The 19,650-nt window shown below is 43.0% G+C and overlaps 1 protein-coding gene across 2 annotated transcripts in view; it reads right to left on the bottom strand.

Annotated features, from left to right (window-relative positions):
• The window catches only part of CLIC6 (CLIC family member 6), a 30,630-nt gene extending 12,734 nt beyond the window's left edge, over window positions 1–17,896 (bottom strand). For both annotated transcript variants that reach the window (XR_014789108.1, XM_084843680.1), the window contains exon 1: window positions 16,421–17,896. Coding sequence is in view for 1 of the 2 variants with exons in the window: in XM_084843680.1 (XP_084699806.1) it covers window positions 16,421–17,701 (1,281 nt within the window). In the remaining variant the exon portion in view is untranslated. The remainder of the gene's footprint in view (window positions 1–16,420) is intronic.
• Window positions 17,897–19,650: the final 1,754 nt, after the last annotated feature.

The raw sequence follows: 19,650 nt of genomic DNA, 5'->3' as shown, positions 1-19,650 counted from the left end.
CTAAACATGCATAGGATTGCACCCTTAATTATTAAACTGCAAAGCCCAATAAACAAAAAACTAGTTATTGGTTTTCTTTAACTATTGACTCTGTAACACTTGTCAATATAATCTCTTGAATTGCCCTATATAAGAGGTGTTTGGATGGAGCCCTGCAGTAATTCTATACCATGAACCACAAAAATGCACATAAAATATTAGAGCCTAACACACCCCTGCTAAAGTCCAGCAAGCTTCTGTCTTGCACAACACAGAATTTTCACAGCAAAGCTTCTATATTTTGATTTCTCTGTTAACATAATATCACATAAGTGCTTTATATTCATGTCTCAACAGAAATGGATTTAAATGAATGCGACAGGTTAGGTCTAACTAGACTTGGTCTGGTTACAGACAAGGTATTTATTGTGGGATCATGGCTCATTCAGTCACATTTTACAGGGGGCGTTCAGAATGACATCATCCACTTGTAATCTTCCCACGTTTTCCCAGTGCTGCTTTTGTCTTTTTGTTTATTGCAGAATGTCTGACGTTTTTGAGGATGACAGAAGACAAACAGTCTCCACAGATGCAGATGCCCCTAGCACTAATCTTCTGCCTTTTTTAAGAGGCATAGTTTTGACGTGGGCAATGGCTTATCAGGTAGATGAACGTACACATTCAGTATAACTTCTGCAGTGGATGCCATTTTATCACTTTTGTTTACTAATTTTCTAATCTAGCTTTAAAGTACAGAAGAACATAAGAAGAGCCATACTGGATCACAGCAAAGGTTTATCTTATCTAGTGCTCTACCCCTATATTGCTAAAATGCTCTGTGTGTATGTGATAGAGAGAAAATTCCATTAACCACCATTTTAAGAAGATGGTAAATGGCAGTAATCAGAAAGGGGTTTATTTATTTTAATTAGCATCATAGTGCTATAGCATTATACCTCTATAATGTCATAAGACTTTTTCTTTAAAGTATAGCAGTGTAATGCTGTAATGCACATTTTTCAAAATATTTTTTAAAGTTTTTTCTGCTGGTCACTGCCCGTAACCACCTTCCTAAAATGGTGGTGAATGGAAAAGGGTCCTCCACCCCCATTTTATAACATTATATCATTATAGGGGTCTAGTGCTACAACATTTAAGTATGCTATTTTAAAAAATATATAGCCAGGGAAGTGTTTTATCAGTATTTAAAAGATCTATTAAAAAGAAAATGGTGTCTACTGCAAAGCTTATAGTGGGTATATGCTGGGCTGTGATAGCTTTAGCTGCCTGTTAAGTCACTACCCACATCAGAACCAAGGCCCCTTAAAAAAGATGGAAGAGTAGTGCTAGGGGTACTGGTATGGATGGAACATAATTGGAGGTACACACAACAAACCCACAAAATCCTCCAATAGTGTGGAAAATCAATTGCAATTCCACTCGTAGCTTACAGTGGAAGAGCAATGATTTATTGGCACTAGGAACAATCCATCTGGAAGCTCCCACAGGCTTTTAAATTAAGTATTTCCTGTGCTGTTTCGAGACAACAGGTTTTAAAATATAAATTGTGTTGGGTTATTACTCCTTTTCTTGTAATGCTTGGACAACAATGTATGACTCAAACATCCATTAATTGGGACATGCATTCTGATTAATTGAACACACAAGGTTTCTTGAATCAGACAAGAAAATGAGTATAGAAATAGCTTCATTCATCTTTGGAGAATCCATACAGCAGAAGTTGGCAACTTTTTTGTGCGATGGAACATTTGACTTTTTGAAAAACTATCCTAGGCCCCACCACACAATGGCTGGCCTGGGAGGCATGGCAAACAAGAAGTAACCTGCCCAAACGAATGAGTACATGGCAGAGGTGGGGTCTGAGATCAAATACAATAAACTCCTTTGAACCCACAGTTTTCAGCACCAACAGAAACTATTTAACAGCAATCCCAGCTTCCCGTAAGAAAATGAGTTAATAATAATTAAAAAAAAAACAATGGGAGAGGTTGGGCACCTTGGTGGGTGCAAAAAGAGGTGTTTAGGGCTGCATTGGTGCCTGTGGGCACCACATTGCCAACCTGTGATATATATCATCACTTGATTCAGTGATTTGCTGTATGTACAGTAGGCACATTGCCACACTGGAAAACCCCATGGTAAGTGTGTGTGCAGGACACACTGTGCATGGAAACTGGCAAAGGATGCACTATATGTGGGTAAACAAGAGAACCAGTGTGGGTGGGTTTGTATATCAAATTATTTGTCCCTCCTGTCAGCCATCAACTGCTATCTGCTTCTGGATCCTAACGTGAATGTACAGCTCCATAAAATTACCATGTCTGCAACTCATCACACACAGCACCCTTTGGCATGTGGGTGTCTCATTCAAGAATTAAGGCAGCATCATTTGATTATCTCTCTGGAGGTAATTATGGAGTAGCAGTAGACAAATGGTTTCAAGAAAATTACCATTATTAAAATGCAGCCAATAATAATTTTGATTTACATGGTGAAATGCTACTAGCAATTATGGCAATTAACTTCTGTAATGAGCTGACGACTATCTCTGGCATGTCTCCTATAAAGATGTGTTTAAAACAAGGGACACAATCCAGCCAAAGTTAACCATGTCAATCTAATTATTTCAATGGAAGAATTAAATGCAGACTTAATTTTCTCCTACTGAAATAAATTGGATTCCAACATGCTTAAATTCAGCTGGATTATGCCCAAAGTTTTCTGTGTGGTTCTCAGTTTTTCTTATCTTGAAATACAGTGTTCATTTGGTGAGGTGGAACAATCTACATTACAACTTTAAACTGGTTTCAAACCTGTTTTTAGCGATTACGGCTACCAAATACAGGAATTCTGGGAATTGTAGCTCTAGGAAGAGGGGCTGCTTGGGCAGGGGACAGGGGTCTCTAGCAAAGAATTCTCAGTACTCTCATGAAACTGCAGGATCCCTTTAGATAAACCGGTTTGAAACCAGTTTAAAGTTGTAATTTTTAAAAAGTGCCATCTAGTGGTGCTGTAACATCTGGAATTGCTACATTGTAGAACTATAATGGCAACTTTCATTTTTTTATTCTGGAGAAAAGTATCTTAAGGTGTAAAACTTCCCTTCCAACATGTAGGTTTATGCCTTTATTTTTAGAGTCAGTATTGATCTTAACCTATACTATATAAGTGCAGCTAGATGACCTGCATGGATATTTCTAAAAAATGTTTCATCTTATTCACAGGTTTTGAATGATACAGGTGGGGATATAAGTGCAAGCTGGCAACAGACATACTCCTGCTCCGGCAAAAGAAGAAAATAAGCTTATTTTCTTCTCTTTCCTTCCACTGTATAAGCAGCATGCCCTAATACAACCTGTGCCTGTCCCTTCAGCTTGTGAGGCAAAAATCCCCCTCAGCCCTCTGTGACTCAATCAGCCTTAATCACTGGCAATATATATATATATATATATATATATGCGCCCAATGGAAAATAGAGATATATTCCTGATAAAAGGCACACATTATTTCATTATTAATTTCATCTGTACTATTATATTCTAAGCAGCTGCACAAACAAAATGTAAACAAGCAAAACCCTGACTCAGAATTCTGTATTGTTGCATGTAGCTGGCAGTCTTGGGTACTGTACTCCTTAACAGATCACTGGCTTAAAGGGTGTGATATTCTTAGCCTATGTAGTTCAAAAGGGAATTCTTCTTCACCATAAATTCTGCTGAGAGATTCAGGCTGCAATCCTATGGATGAATACTACGTTGAATACCAAGTCCCGTGAACTCAGTAGGTGTTACTTCTGGGTAAAGGATTGCTCACCTAGTTCTTTCTGTGTTTGTCTTAAACTGGGTACCTCAAGGTCAGAAGTACACAAGCAACAAATCAAATTCTGTTTGCTATTTATCCTGTTACAAGAATTATGTTTTCAATATGGCAATGCTATTTCTAATCCGTATTTAATAACATGGCAGGAGACCAACTGAACATGGTACAGCAATAAGAAAAAAAACACCTTTATAGCTGTGTTAAATTCTTAAGGGGAATTATTTTAACAAAAGAGCATTATGTTCTGGAACACACTATAGGACTGGGAAAAGGAGATTAACTGGTATTTTAATTACACATCCTGTTTTACAGTTTAACATATGATACATCACATTTTGTATTTTTCTCACTACTCTAAATGGAAGCCACATTTAAAATAAAAATCTATAATGTACCATGAACAAACAGTTTTAATAACATGGGTGGGCGAGAACTGGGAAAGCTTGGCAGTGATGAGATGGAGAAGAAAGCAATCTAGCAGTGATAATCCTAATTCCTGCCTTGGAGGCAAATGATGAAGTTAAAACGTAAAAAAGATTGTTCTCCCCTTTGTAGACAGAACTTTTTTAAAAAAAGTTTAAGATAGAAAATACCTCGGGTACTTATTATGAATAAAGGGCTTCAACAGGTGGAGGTGACCACACTTTGCCATGAGAAATTTAAACCTTGGTAAAACAGTTGGCAAATTAGGACCTCTGAGTTCACAGAAATAAGATTGTTGAACCCAACACATTTCTAAAAACATCTTCAGGTGTACTCTTAGGCACAACCAACTTGCATCCTTATGGTTGTAGCCAATGTTAGTCTTACTTATAGTAGACTGATTGAAATGAAGTTAGACTGACATTGGATACAACCAATGATCTCCAACAACGTTGCAAAGGAAAGCTGAATATATAATTTTTTTACTCAGTGGTAAGGAAAAAGTACCTTTCATCTGTCTAGAGACATTTGGGGCAGGATCTAAGCTGTTAGAAAGGCACAACCTGTGCCTCTAAATTGGAGTTGGAACTCTTATTCCCAAGAGGAGGGCATAAGAATAACAAGTTGATTAGCAGCTGAAGTGATGATTTAGTAATCTTTTGGCACATAATTTCTTCACTCTTTCATCAGCTACTGAAGCAAACATGGCAAATGGAAATGCATACAGTTCTATATTGCATCATGAGATCTTATTATCAGCACAAAAATCAGATAACCTTCATATGTCATTCTGTAACACAACTCAAAATGACTTGGTTCTGAGAACAAAAGCTGTGTGATTCCTTCAGATAACTGCATAAAGAGCAGGATTGCATGGCTCAATAGCAGTGATGGCTGAGTGGTGGCCCAAAGGCTGCAAATGATTATGACCAGGTTCGCAAGGAATGATCAACCATGGGTTAATGAATCCATGAATTATCAGGGCCACATGTCAGTGCACTGCCTCCCACCCACTTGCTGTTCCGCTTTGCATTCAGTTTAGAAAACAACCCAGGAACCCAGCACTCTGGGTTGGTGAAGGAGAAAAAACCCCAAAATTTTAACCTGGAGGAGAAGGCTATCAATGGCTACTAGTCTTGATGGCTATGTGCTACCTCCAGTACCAAAAGCAGTGAGCCTATGTACACCAGTTGTGGGAGAACATGGGTGGGAGGGTGCTGTTGCACTCATACCCTGTTTGTGGGTCCCTAGTCGACAGCTGGTTGGCCACTGTGTGAATAGAATGCTGGATGAGATGGACCCTTGGTCTGATCCAGCATGGCTCTTCCTCTGTTCTTAACCACATTTGCCATTTTGATGCCCATTCTCCCAGTTTGGAGAGATCCTTTTGGAGCTCCTCACAACCCTGTTTTGCACCCTAAATAATTTAGTATCATCAGGAAACTTGGCCATTTCACTGCTCGCTCCTAATTCTAGATCATCTATGAATAAGTTGAAAAGCACTGGTCCCAATAGAGATCCCTGTGGGACCCCACTGTTTACAAAAGGAGAAGGGGACGGCAGAGGATGAGATGGCTAGATAGCATCACCGATGCAATGAATATGGACTTGAGCACACTCCAGGAGAGAGCGCAGGACAGGAAGGCCTGGCGTGCTATGGTCCATGGGGTCATGAAGAGTCGGACACGACTGAACAACAACAACACCTGCTGAAATGAGAGAGAGATACACATGTACACAGAATAAAAACAGACTGGAGCACAGGGATGGCCAGTGGAGATGAAAGAGACAGATGTACAGACAGACAGACCAAGGGGGTGTCTCCACAGTCAATTTGCTGCAAGCTGGCTCCATTTCAAGGTCCTTTGGGGCACATGATATTGTGGTCATCCTGCAGCCGCTCTGAGCTTTTTGTGGAAAAAACGGGTTTCCTGAGACTACTTTAAGTCCAATTCTTTTCCTTAAGTCAGGTTCTCTGCAGTATAGTTGTTGTGTGCCCCAGCCCCTGCATTCACCTTGGGTATGTTAGACCTGCCCAGAGGTGTGCCTTTCACCATGACCCCGGTAAAGGAGTGTTTCCTGTCCCTGTGTTTTCCATCCCATGTTTTCCAGCACAAACCAATTCGTGTACTCAGAAGTAACACCCATTGTGGTCAATGCGGCTTGTCCCCTAAATGTGGTCAATGCGGCTTGTCCCCCTTCAGAATTTACAGAGATCCCCTATAGAGGAAATTCCACGGAAGACCTTTGTATATTGAGGAGATAGTGTGACATGCCACAACTGCTTCTTTTATGCCTGAAACTCCTATGAGACCTTAAAAACCAGGTCTCTTAGGCATCTTTAAGAGCCTTCTAGCTTCTTGGCCTGACTCCTTGTTCTTCAAACAAGCTAGCATGGTATGGCCTTGGAAGGCAGGGAGGATCTCTTTGGCTGCGGTTCACCTGCTTATTTAGCTTATCTTTAGGGTAAGATGAAAAAATGCCTAGACATCATGAGACCATCACAACAGGTACGATTAGGGAGCTGTGAAAGACAGCACATAGACATGGGAGATTTGGGGCATATAAGTTCCTCTGGAACATCATTCAGTTTGAGCTTCAGCACAGATCGGGACCGTGGAGGTGCTGCATGTTGGCTGATGGGAGTCTCTCCACTGTCGTTATCTGGGGCTCCTGACAGCAGAACAGAGGAGTAAGATATTTTGCTTAGGTTTGCTTTGTAACATCATACGCTTAACTGTAATACTCTGTCTGCTATAGTTAGTAAAGCTTTTTCACTCTTATTCCCTTGTGTAGTCATTGCTCTGAATCCAAGAAAGAACCTCTCTGCCTTTTGCAAAACATCCCCCTCAATCAAAATAGCACATGTTAAAGCATTAATTCCCTAAAGGCTATAAAGCACTATCTCAAACTGCAATTCTCTGTTGTTTCATTTATTGCTGCTTGGAAGTAACTAATTTGCACCTTCGATCATGCCCAGCATTGGGTTAGAAAGGGGGCTCCTTTCCCATCCTTGTCTTTCCCATCCCTGTCTTTCCCACCACAAACATATGTGTGTCTACTCAGAAGTAACTCCCTTTGTGTTCAATGAGGCTTGTCTTTGATGTTTACTTCCTTTCTTTTTGGAAGTAATTAATTCACAGCTTCACTCTTTTGCAGCACTGGGAGCTTCGGGGAAAAAGGAGAAAGAGGATTAGAAAAAGAGCTGGTTGGAGCCAGGGTGCTTCAAATATTCACAGAGTTAAGTCTCCTAAAGGCTCTGAAGCATTTCACCAGCTGTAAGGGAGTAGTTAATGTGGAGCTTCACTCAATTGCAGCATCAGGAACTTTAATGGAGGGAGAATGATCTACAGCTGTGTTTCTGTAATGTTTTGTGCTGTAAGGAAGTAATTGATGGGGGGCGGGGGAGAAGGAGAGTGCTTTTGCGGAGACACAGGAGGAAACCTCCCAGGATTTTATAGAAGGAGAAAGGGGGAGGAAGCCTGGATGGGGGTTGGGAAGGAGCCTCCCTCATTAGTTGAGCAGCCCATGCCAGTCAGACAACTTTCACTCCAATCCTGCCACCTGGAAGCATGTTCTGTGAAGCAACTTATGCTGGTGCAGTGCAGTCATTTGTGGAGCCCTGTGCAGACCAAAGCACACTGAAGCTGATTCCTAGGAAAATCTGGAAAATCCTCCATTTGCTTCTTCTTCCATTGTAGTGGAGAAACCCGCCAAGACATTAATGCACTAGGACACCTGGCACCAACACTGCTTTCTTTTAGACATCAATCAAAAACCTTTTTATTCACACAGACTTTAAAAATACTTTTATGTACTTTTACATATTGTTTACTGTTTTGTTTTATCTGGTGGTCTCATCTTTTATTTGTGGTTTTATGTATAGGTATTTGTGGTGGGAGGATTAACTTTGCAAGCCCCCTGGAATTAATTTTGATGTGAAGCATTAAAATGTTTTAAATAAATACATGTGTGTAGTTCAATTTGAGGAGAGAGCTACTTAGTGGAAAGATACATAGTATTACTGTCATAGCATCGTACAACAAACTAATAGACAACTAAAACAAACGGTATGTTCCTGTAGCACTTAGGACTAGCTACTGTCCATGAACTAGTTCAGGATATGTTATTTATTTATTTAGAATATTTATAGGCTGCTCCTCATCAATGCTCTGAGTGGCATCCTCTCAGACTACCCTTCAGATTCTATAAAGCCATCTAGTAGTTCAAAACCAGAAGTATTTTAGCTCTTAGAAGTCATGGACTGCACTTGTATAACAGACTATAGTTCAATTAAGAAACTGAAATATCAGCCATTGAAGGCATGTAATGCAGCAGCTTTGAAGCTAAGCAGTTAGATATGATGAGTGTCTCAATGGGGAACCGCTTGGGAACACTATGTAGGCTGCCTTGAGTTTCACTGCAGAAAGGTGGAATATGTGTATTAAATAAATTTATAAATCAAAATGCAAGCTAGATAAACTGGGCTTTTATTTAGAATCAGTGATGTAATATCATTTGGGTTACTTTATTAAAGTCTATAGTTAAACAAACCTAGACAGCATAGTAAGAAGCAGAGACATCACCTTGCCGACAAAGGTCCGTCTAATCAAAGCTATGGTTTTCCCAGTAGTAATGTATGGCTGTGAGAGCTGGACTATAAGGAAGGCTGAGCGCCAAAGAATTGATGCTTTCGAACTGTGGTGCTGGAGCAGACTCTTACGAGTCCCCTGGACTGCAAGGAGGTCAAATCAGTCCATCCTAAAGGAAATCAACCCTGAGTGCTCATTGGAAGGACAGATAATGAAGCTGAAGCTCCAATATTTTGGCCACCTAATGCGAAGAGAAAACTCCCTGGAAAAGACCCTGATGCTGGGAAAGACTGAAGGCAAAAGGAGAAGGGGACGGCAGAGGATGAGATGGCTAGATAGCATCACGGATGCAATGAATATGAACTTGAGCACGCTCCGGGAGAGAGCGCAGGACAGGAAGGCCTGGCGTGCTATGGTCCATGGGGTCACGAAGAGTCGGACACAACTGAACGACTGAACAACAACAACAACATAGTTAAACAAGGATCAGGGATTCAGGTATAGCAAAGTCTATTTCTGCCTCAAAGAAAACATTTGTGCAAAACCATTTTAAACACAGCAGAGTTTCATGTGGGAAAGGGTGCTGATGTTATTTCTATAGAATCCCAGGACTTGACCTTGAGGTTTGCAGATTAATTAAGTACAGTGCAGTCCTCTACAAGTCTATTGAGAACAAGTAAGCCACTTTGAGTTCAATGAGGTTTACTCCTAGACACGTGTGTATAGGACTGCAGCCTATATTTCAGATGTATAGGAAGTAATTTTCTTCAAGAACTTATCCACTGGTGTGTATAAAAGAAATTTCAACAGACTACTAAATAAGTGATCAAGTGTTTATTCTTATGCAAGTTAGAAAATGCGTAAAATTTAATAAATAAATGAGTAATGCTATAGTGGTGGGGGGAGGCTCAAAATACCAAAATCAGTTGAAGAGTTATGAAAGGAATTCATAATTCCACCTACTCTTAAGCTGCATTATAGAGCTTTACATTTTCTGCATTCTCTTTCTGTAATAAAACTGCTAAAAAGCTGGGCATTTGTGAAATTTAGCCATAAAGAAAGCTTTCCTGATGTGTTTGACACCCACAGTTGCTTTTACTGACTCAGTTATAAATTATGTATATAATATTTTGAGAAATTCAAGGCATTATTATTGATTGACACAAAATTTTCCAGGTCTAAAGTAAAGGTCTCAGGAATAGAGAAACATAGAAAACTGCTGTATACTAAGTCATACAATTGGTCCATCTAGTTCAGTATAATACACACTGGCTAGCAGTGACTCTCCAGGGTTTCAAACTGTAGTCTTTCCCACCCCTACCTCGACATGCCAGGACTGAAACCATTACATTTTGCAGGCAAACCATGTATTCTACTACTGTGCTACATCTCTTTCCCAAATAATTCTGTGTGTGTGTGTGTGTGTGTGTGTGTCTGTCTGTCTCTGTGTGTGTGTGTGTGTGTGTGTGTGTGTTGTTCAACTTCCATTAAAATAGCCAAGTCTGATGGTGATTGTACACAAACCCTTCTTTAATACATGCTAACAAGGAAACATACAGAAGGAGAGTGCTTGAGAATTCCCTCAGGCTATCTGGATCCCTGTTGATCAACTTATATTATTAAATTGCCAAAAGAGTTTGTCATCTGAAAGCTTTTACTGTAGTTCAACCAGTTCTGGTCAAAATAATTATTTGAGTATCTGCCACTTTTCCACTCTAAGAGAAGCTGCAAGCAACTTTACTCCTAAACAGACAAAACATCTGTTTCAACTCTCCTATGACCTCAAGTTCAACCGCACTCTGTTGCCACAGTTTCACAGTGCAGAAGGTTGACTTGCCCTCTTCTCAAAGCATTATCACATGTTCTGCTGCTCCCTTCCTGATTTGTCCTGGTTTTGCATTTTTTTAAAAAAATCCAGTCACCTTAAGCAAATCTCAAAGGATCTTCCTGGCTGTGGATAAGTATCCAGGCTTATCTGAACTTTCCCAAACCCATTTAGTAGCAAAAGAGCTTTCTCATTTCATTTACAATTAAAATGCTTGCCATAAACCTGTATATCCACATATTCTTATTTGAAATAAAGTAATTCTATTTTAGTGCTGCAACAAATGCAAATAAAACACAATTTTGAAACAAACTCTTTTTCCCCAGAGAGGAGGATGGTTAGGGAATTCATCCCAGGGTTAGGGAGAAACTTAGCTATTCAGGGTTTTTAGGCACAAGAAAACTGGCTAGATATTAATCAACTTAGGCTTGAAATCAAAGGTTTTCTATTTTTGGAATTGTAACAGCTTGAAATAATATCACTAGAATTATTGCAGAAGCAAAAGGCCTCGCTGGGTTAAAACAACAGTTGTGTAAATACATAATATCTTGTGCTCTATTTTTCTTCTTTTCAGATACCAGAGAAAATCCATAACATAAAAAGGTGGTGAGGAGTTGTCCTAGTTTTCCTTCAGCATTTGGGTGCTTTTTGTTCATACTCCTGTTCTGTTCTCAGAACCACTTCCATTGATAGTTAGTTGCAAAAACAAAATGAAAAGCCTTGCTATTCAAAAACATGATCAGCAAATGCAAAGAACCAGAGCCAAAACAGATCAAAGAATATTGTCAAGGAAGAGCAGCTCCTTGCTGGCACCCTTGAGTTGAGGCAAGCTCCTCTCTCATAGATCAATAAAGCACCATGAGAATGTGCAAACTTCTTCTATTGAGTGAATCTTTATATAATTTGGTTATTATCTGCAGTCTCCTGGAAAAACATGAATATGCATACTCACAAGATTCCCTGCAGAAGCACTTATCTCCCAATTTATTTTAACCTATCAGAAGCAGGCTATCTAGATCCTTTCTGGGAAAAGGTACATCTAATACTAAAAGTAGCACATCTGGTAATTTAAACATAAGCAGGAGATTCACTGTTGAAATAGTCCAGACTGCATCTGGATTTGAATTTTTGCCAATAATGGGCAATATGGTTCTGCAAAGGGCCAGTTCTCTGCTTCTCACCAGCAGTAGACAGCTGCTAAACAACACGAAGGCCTTTTGCTGAATTATATTCCAAGACTCCATACTTCTGTGGCCCATGCCACACTAAGAACATAGGAAGAGCCATGCTGGATCAGACCACGGGTCCATCTAGACCAGCATTCTGTTCATACAGAGGCCAACCAGCTGTCGACTGGGAACCCACAAGCAGGGCATGAGTGCAACAGCACCCTCCCACCCATGTCCCCCAGCAACTGGTGTACATAGAGAGCTTCAGCTATTGGGCGGTATAGAAATGAAATAAATAAATAAATAAATAGGCTCACTGTCTCTGGTACTGGAGGTAGCACCTAGCCATCAGGACTAGTAGCCATTGATAGCCTTTTCCTCCAGGAATTTGTCCAACACCCTTTTAAAGCTATCCAAATTGGTGGCCATCTCTACATCCTGTGGTAGCGAATTCCATAGTTTAACTATGTGCTGTGTGAAGAAGTACCTCCTTTTATCTGTCCTGAATCTCCCACCAGTCAGCTTCATGGGATGACCCTGGGTTCTAGTACTTTAGAGAGGGAGAAAAATGTCTCCCTATCCACATTCTCCACACCATGCATAATTTTGTACACCTCTATCATGTCTCGCCTTACCCTCCTTTTTTCCAAGCTAAACAATCCCAGCTTGTAACCTTCTCTCATAGGGAGATGCTCCAGCTCCTTGATCATTTTAGTTGCCCTTTTCTGCACTTTTTCTTCACTGTTCTGCCTTTACTCACTTGAAGGTGGCCACACAATCACAAAGACAACCAAGCACTGTCCTTAAGTGGCAGTCCTTAAGCCATTGATCTTGCACTATGATATATACTTAGCACAGTCATTCTGCGCCTCACGTTCTGCAAGTTACAAGTATTTTAAATATTCCCTCAATTTGAAGCATGAAAATTAATGCCTGAAAATGCTAAAAGAGAATAGTGCCCATATTTTCAACCTCTTAGAGGAGACCAGGGGCCATCTGCATGGCAGCACTTTCAATGTTCACTTCATCGTAACTGCGCAGCATTGCAGCTGTGAATTAGCTTCATGCATGATTTACTGCAGATTTCTCCAGTGGAAAAATTTGCTGTGCCCTGACACATGGCTGTTAAAGTGAAGAAAACTACGGCACCGTCGCTGCACTTTTTTCTCTCTTTTATACCATTGTATTTAAATGTGCAGCTGTGCAGCCACGTGAGGGTGGGGCTACGACACTTCAGGTTTTAGAGCCTGTTTTGTATTTTAGAAGTTCTTTTGTGTCTGTCCGTTTCTCTTTGGAAAGATGTGGGTGGTCTGCTCCTTCATTACCATGCCACCTGTTTGGCATGATAACTCTCAGGATGGCTCGCACATGCGAAGGGGTGCGCCCATGTGAGAGGTATGTGCCTACCCATCATTCCAAAATGGATACCTCTCTGTTACTGTGCACCTGCAAAGGAACAGAGAGGAACAGGGAGGAGTGAAAAGGCATCAGAGAGTGATACAATCACTAAGCACACCTACCCCATGCCCACCACAAACTGCAAAGTCAGTCTGAGGAAGGGACAGACAACTCAGCAACTATAGTAGAGCAAGCTAATAAAAAATTGCACCAAAGCTACCTGTGGAAATCCACATTTTCCCTGTGAAAATCACGGTTAGGCTGCGAAGTGGCGACTACGTCGTATGTCTCAAAGGTCCTTGGACTGCAGCAGCCCCGGAGTAAATGGCTTATGTAGATGGGGCCCAGGAGATGGAACAGAATAAAGATGCCCTCAGATCATTCCAGGGTAGGGCCTCAATTTGCACACAGATATATTTATTCTATGGGGTACAGCTTCAAATTGCCTTTCGATCCTAACTTCTTGTGTCCCCATATCTACCTGCAAATACACTACTTTTCTTGTAATTTAATAATATATCCAAGAGCAGGACTTAAAACCTTGCAGAAAGTCCCCCCACACATCTCTTTATCCACCCTTCCTCCCCCTGAAATCTGAAAAGGTGTCCTGTTCAGATTTTTGAGATGTACGCTCCTTGATCTGTTTCAGTGTTGGGGACTTTTTTGGATAAATGGATATGAGACCCAACAGGACAATCACAGAGTGCCTCTCCCTACTGGCCTGTGTGGTGCTCAGAACTGGCCCTACCATTAGGCAGAGTGGAGTGAGGTGGCTGCTTCAGGCAATTGATGAAAGGGCAGCAAATTGTTAAGTATTTAACTGATTATTATTGTATGTTTACTGTGAGGTAGGGGGATAGTCCTTTGTGGGGTTTTCTGTCTCAGGGGCCAGTATAGCTTGACTGTCCTTGGGTACTATGCACTTTGACTGGGAAGGAGCATTTGCTGCTCTATGCTCCTGTAGCCCAAGGCAGCAAAATAGCTTAGGATAGCCTTCCTGAGCCTCTTTTCTCCCCCCACCCCATGTTTCTCCAGACTTGGGGTGACTGTAAACACCACCAGCTCAGTTTTCCATCTGTATTTTGTTCTCATCAACAGTGGAGCACTGGGCTAAGGAAAACTTCTATAGTTCTAGTGAGACATTACACATGTGGAAAACCTACAGAGAAGGGGTGTGTGATATGGACCAGAGAAGTGGTGGGTGGGGAAATGGGTATGTGCATATACTCCCACAGCCTCTCTGCTCTAAATTGCCCCTCCAGCCAGTTTTTGCCCCATGTATATGCATGTAATGTGTTCTGCTACCCTATATGTCACATAGGAGGCAGAAGACAAATCTTTATTGTGAGCCAGCAAACAGGACCTTATTATTGTTTTGTAATTAATGTACTATTCCTAGTACATATCAGATGTGTTATAAATAAGAAATGACTATGAGGATCTCTGATAGTTCTTCTCACTTCTACTTCTCATGTTAAGATTAGCAGTATGAGATGACTCCTGTATAACACTCTTGTATCTCTCAAAATGCTAAGGTTTTTTGTCTGGTGGAAAAAATAGATCCATCTAACTCTCAGCAAGACATGTGAACTGTAATTCTTCTCAAATATCTCTCTTCAGTCACTTGAAGAGTGATTTATGTGCCTTTAAAATGTAACATTGGAAGTAGCTCTAAACCTGGCTAGTTTCAGCCAAAACTTTTCATATTTTTCACCGCTGTTCTGCTTTTAAATGGGCTGCACTCTTCACTCCAGGATAAACTAGATTTTCAAGCTGCCTTGTATGTTCAGATCCCAAACCTTCAAGATGATCCACACTGATAATGTAGAACTTTTGCAGAACATCATTGATTTGTAGGTAAAAAGACCAATGTCATGTCTAACCTTACAGATGTCTGTAATGGCTCTATTGTACATATTCCGATTTTCCCAAATGAAGATTTTTCAAGTATCAACAAGCTTCTAAAAGTATTCTCTGTTGTGCTTCAAAATGACAGTTGTCTTAACATTAGAAAATGTAACAGCTACCAGCAGAAACAATAATGCTCAGTATAGAAAGACTATACCACTAACCTGAGTGCTTTTTCATTTAAAAAAGAACAAAAACTTAATACATTTAGAGTGAGGTAAATAAAATTGAAAGCATACGCAACATAACTTAGTTTTGAACTGTTCTAATTCTTGTTAATAATGTTGTAAATATTACTTGTCAAATCTACTGTATAAGGGATGTAGTGCTTTTGTGCATGAGACACAGCTCCATAATATGCCCCCATTTAATAATGAAGTCAAAAGTAGAGTTATCTCAAGGCTTAATAACAAAATCATCTTAGTAAAACTGGATTTTCATCTGGCACATTTAAACAGCACTAGCTTAGCAAATGCTCTTTATAATAATGAAAGGATTTATGTAGCTTACATAAGCAATGCAATCTTATACAGAATATGGTGAGTCAATTTACCATTTGTGATGGCAACCACTGGAAAACACAAATTTTTTTTGACTAATTTCTGTTGATCAGAAATAATTGGAAAGTTTTTGGAGGCTTTTAGGAAGATGTACAGCTCTGTGAAGGTCAGCAACAGAATTTGTTCCAAGCTGTTTGATTTATGCTACTTTTCTCTCTGTTTTGATCAGGAACAACAGTGGAAGCCTTCAGAATCTTATAGAGGGTGATCTTCCAGATCACTGCAAAACCTCTTCACATACTGCAAGCTCACATACTCTTGTACTCGAAATATAGTAACCAGGTGGATTTTTCCAGTGCATGTGAAATGAGGATTCTCTAAACCACGTTCACCAGTATGATGAAATCCAAAGCAGTGTAGTACCTTCAAGGAAGGGCTATGGGGCAGAATTCCAAGGCCCCACTCAGCAGAATAAGCGGGAGGGCCCCCAAACCTAGCAGGCTGACTTACCATATTTGGGAGAAAGGGAAGTAATCCACACCACCATCCAGACAGGGGCTCCCTTAAGTCCAGAGTCTAAATTTACCAAACTGCTCCACTGTTCCAAAGGCATGCCTTTGTGCGCAAGCAGTGTTGGACTGCATTAAAAAAAAAAAAATAACGATTTGCGACGCCATGCCTATCCGTATTTCTGATTATCACTCTACGAGATGTTAGACTCCCATAACCACAATCTGCAAGTACGACCGACCGAAATACTTCCCCTCCAAGCGACTGTTACGTTACCTTTACGAAGAGGGAAATGTCATGCTCTTGCTTATCTTCCCCCGGCGCAGCGACCGGGATCTGCTCCTCTGCCGCCGCCGCCGCTTCTTCCGCCTCCTGCTCTTCCCTTCCCTGCAGGCCAGTCACCCCCCGAGCATCATCTACGTCCTCAGCCCCGTCGGCGGGTCCGTCAGCAGTATCGTCCCGTACGTGGCTGCCGCGCTCCCCCTCCTCCTCTCTCGGAGGCCCCTCGGCTCCCGAGGCTGGGGTCTCCTCCTCCTCGACATTCCCCCGGGCGTCGCGCTCCCCTGCGGCGGTGCCGGCGTCTTCTTCAGCGTGGGTTTCCTCGCCCGCGTCCCCCGCTTGCGCGGCGCCTCCCTCCCCTGCGGGCGTTTCTTCGATTTGGGCATGGCTGGGCGGGCTGTCTCCCCTCGGAGTCTCGGCTCGCGCTGGCGCTTCCGCGGGTTCCTGCTGCTCCCCCAGCTGGGCGCCACTTTCCTCCTCCTCCCCCTGCCCTTCTCCCTCCTCAGCCTCCTCGGGCTTTCCTTCTTCGCCCTCTTCTTCTACCGTCTCTTCGTCTCCCTCGTCCCCGGCGCGCTCTTCCTCTCCTCGGACTTCCTCCTCTCGCTCAGCTGCGCCCCCTTCAGACACGGACTCCTCTCGTTCAGGATTGCCTTCTCCGTCGACGGGCCCCTCTTGACTGGCCCTGCGGCTCTCGCCCAGCTCTCCCTCTCGCTGTGGGACTGGAGCCTCGGCCGTGTCCCCGCGCCCAGCCTTTCCTGCTGGGCTTTCCGCGCTGACCGCGCCCTCCGCGCCCTGACCCTCTGCTGCCTCCGGCTCGCCCTCTTGCTGTGGGGGCTCCCCGGGGGCTGGAGCCTCGGCAGCGTCCCCGCTCTCAGCCTTTTCCGCCGGGCTGCCCGCGCTCTCGGTCTTATCCTCTAGGCTGTTGACGCTGGCTGCGCCCCCCGCGCGCGGCCGCTCCTCTGGCCCCGTCGCGCCCCGCTCTCCAGGTCGTCCCGCCGCACTCGCCTCGTCCCCCTCTTCCTCCTTTCCCTCCGTATTCGCGGGCGTCTCTCCGTCTCCGTGGCTTTGGCGGCCGCTGCTTTCTGCCGTCTCGTCGTGGCTCCCACCTTCCTCTTCGCGGGCTTTCTCTTCAGGCGCCACCTCACTTGTGGAGGCAGGGGGCTTCTCCGCCGCCGCCTCGCCCGTCGCCGCTCCGTTCCCTTTCCCGCCTTTCTCCGGCACTTCTTCGGCATCCGGTGCCAGCCCTGCTGGCTCCAGTGGCCCCTGCGCTTCTGCCATGCTGCCCTCCTCAGGGAAAGGGTTTGCTGATTGCAGGCGACAGGTGCGCGTCAAAGGCGCTGCTGCTGCTGCGAGCAGCGCTTCAGCTCCCTCGGGCGGCTCGCGCTCCCGCTATGGCGACTCTGCCCTCCCTGCGCTCCTCCAAGTGGGATTAAATCTGGGACTTGCCCAGCGCCAAGGGTCACATTCTCGACTGCCCCATCAGGGAGCACGCCGGAGCGGTGCGCGCATGCTCGAGAGCAACGGACGAAGCCGCTGCCCTCACCTTTTCCTGCCTTGCCTGTGAAGGGATTTTGCCGCCCGGGCTAAGCGGAGAGGAGAAGCAAGGACGAACGTGCTGTCGATCTGGGGATGTAATAAGGGGAAACCGGGTGGGATGCAGACTGCAAGGGAAGGCAAAGGAGGACATCAAAAAATGCGGAGGGAAAGGAGCCAAAGGGGAGATGCGGGCGAACAGGTGGCAAAGGGCTAAGAACAAAAGGGGGCAGATGGGCGAACCTGGAACAGAGGGGTTAGAGGGGCGCAGCAGCGCCTGATCCTGGAGCTTGCTATACAGAGCTTCTTTCTTACCCGGTATTTCTTATGCCTTGTTTTTTCTTCTTTCCGGGCTGTTTTTGAAAAGTTATGCCAAAATAGTAACTGTAGGAGCTGCGGTAGGTGTTTTGTCCTGATAGACACTGGGCTAGGGCACCAATCTACATGCCATGTTCTGGAGGTGGGTTGAGTAGATATGGATGGAGGTGTCCATGCATTCATTTCAGTGCAAGCTCAACCCACAATGCAGCACCCACTTTATAATGCTGCCAGCACTCAACCCACCGTGGTGGTTCTTTGTGGTGGCACAGTAAATGAACTCCACTCATCCCACATTCACAGTATGGCCAGTTTCTTACAAGCCTCACAGTTAGAAACTGACCAGAGGAAGTTTCAAAGCTGGACCACCACCACCACGACACACACACAGTAGCAATAAAATGGGATAACCAATAAAGAGTTCCCAAAATCCACCATCTGGGAAGCTGCATACTTATTGCACACCAGTTTAGTCATTCACATTGCCTGTTAATGTGTGGTCATGGTTCTGGTGGTGTTATTGGATTGTTAATGCTCCTGGGATTAGCCAACCAATGTGCATACAACCATTTTGGTATGTCAGAAACTGGTTTACTGTCTAGGTTCAGACTACGTGTTCAACACAGGCCTAGCGACAATCTGTATTTTGGGTAAATATCTTACAGTGCAGTTCTATGCATGGTTACCTGGAAGAGGGAGGGGCTGTGGTAACTCGGTCATAAAACACAGGCTTCACATGCAGAATGTCTCAGGTTCAATCCCTGGGATTTCCATTTTGTTTTTTTAAAGATCAAGTAACAGATGATGGGAAAGACCTTTTTCTGCCTGAGACCTTGCGGAGCTCCTGCCAGTCAGAGTAGGCAATTCTGGGCCAGATGGAAAAAGTATTTGACTGGTGTAAGGCAGCATGCACTGAGGCTGAACACTGAACACTGAATATTCAGCATACACTGAATCAGATGAGTTTGGATTTCCATAATCCAGCCTGTGGATTCCACAACAGACCCGCTTTTCCCAAGTCACATGGACTTGTGGACCTTTTTTTTTCTTTTCGTTTTTTCATTTTCTGGAATTTTATGCAAATTTAATCATAGAAATATACATACTTTTTTAAAAAACAGCCAAAAATGTACATTTCCCCCATAGGCTAAAGCATGAAAAATGCACATGGGGGGGGGGATTTGCACATTTGGAAGACATTTGCATAAGTGTGAATTTGTACAAATTTGGGAAATTGGGAAAAATCTAATTCTGCGAATGAGTGGATGACAGAACAAAAGGCACCTAACAATCTGCAAAACTCGGAACTGATTTTACAAAATACGTACATCCCTAGCTTACACCCTAGTCAGCATGTTTAGAGTTAGGAGTTATAC

This window comes from Heloderma suspectum, chromosome 3 (assembly GCF_057233095.1).
Source record: "Heloderma suspectum isolate Gila_16-S chromosome 3, 16-S_ref, whole genome shotgun sequence".
Lineage (NCBI taxonomy): Eukaryota > Metazoa > Chordata > Lepidosauria > Squamata > Helodermatidae > Heloderma > Heloderma suspectum.
The sequence above is the reverse complement of the archived record's forward strand: the minus strand, read 5'-3'. Positions and strand labels throughout refer to the sequence as shown.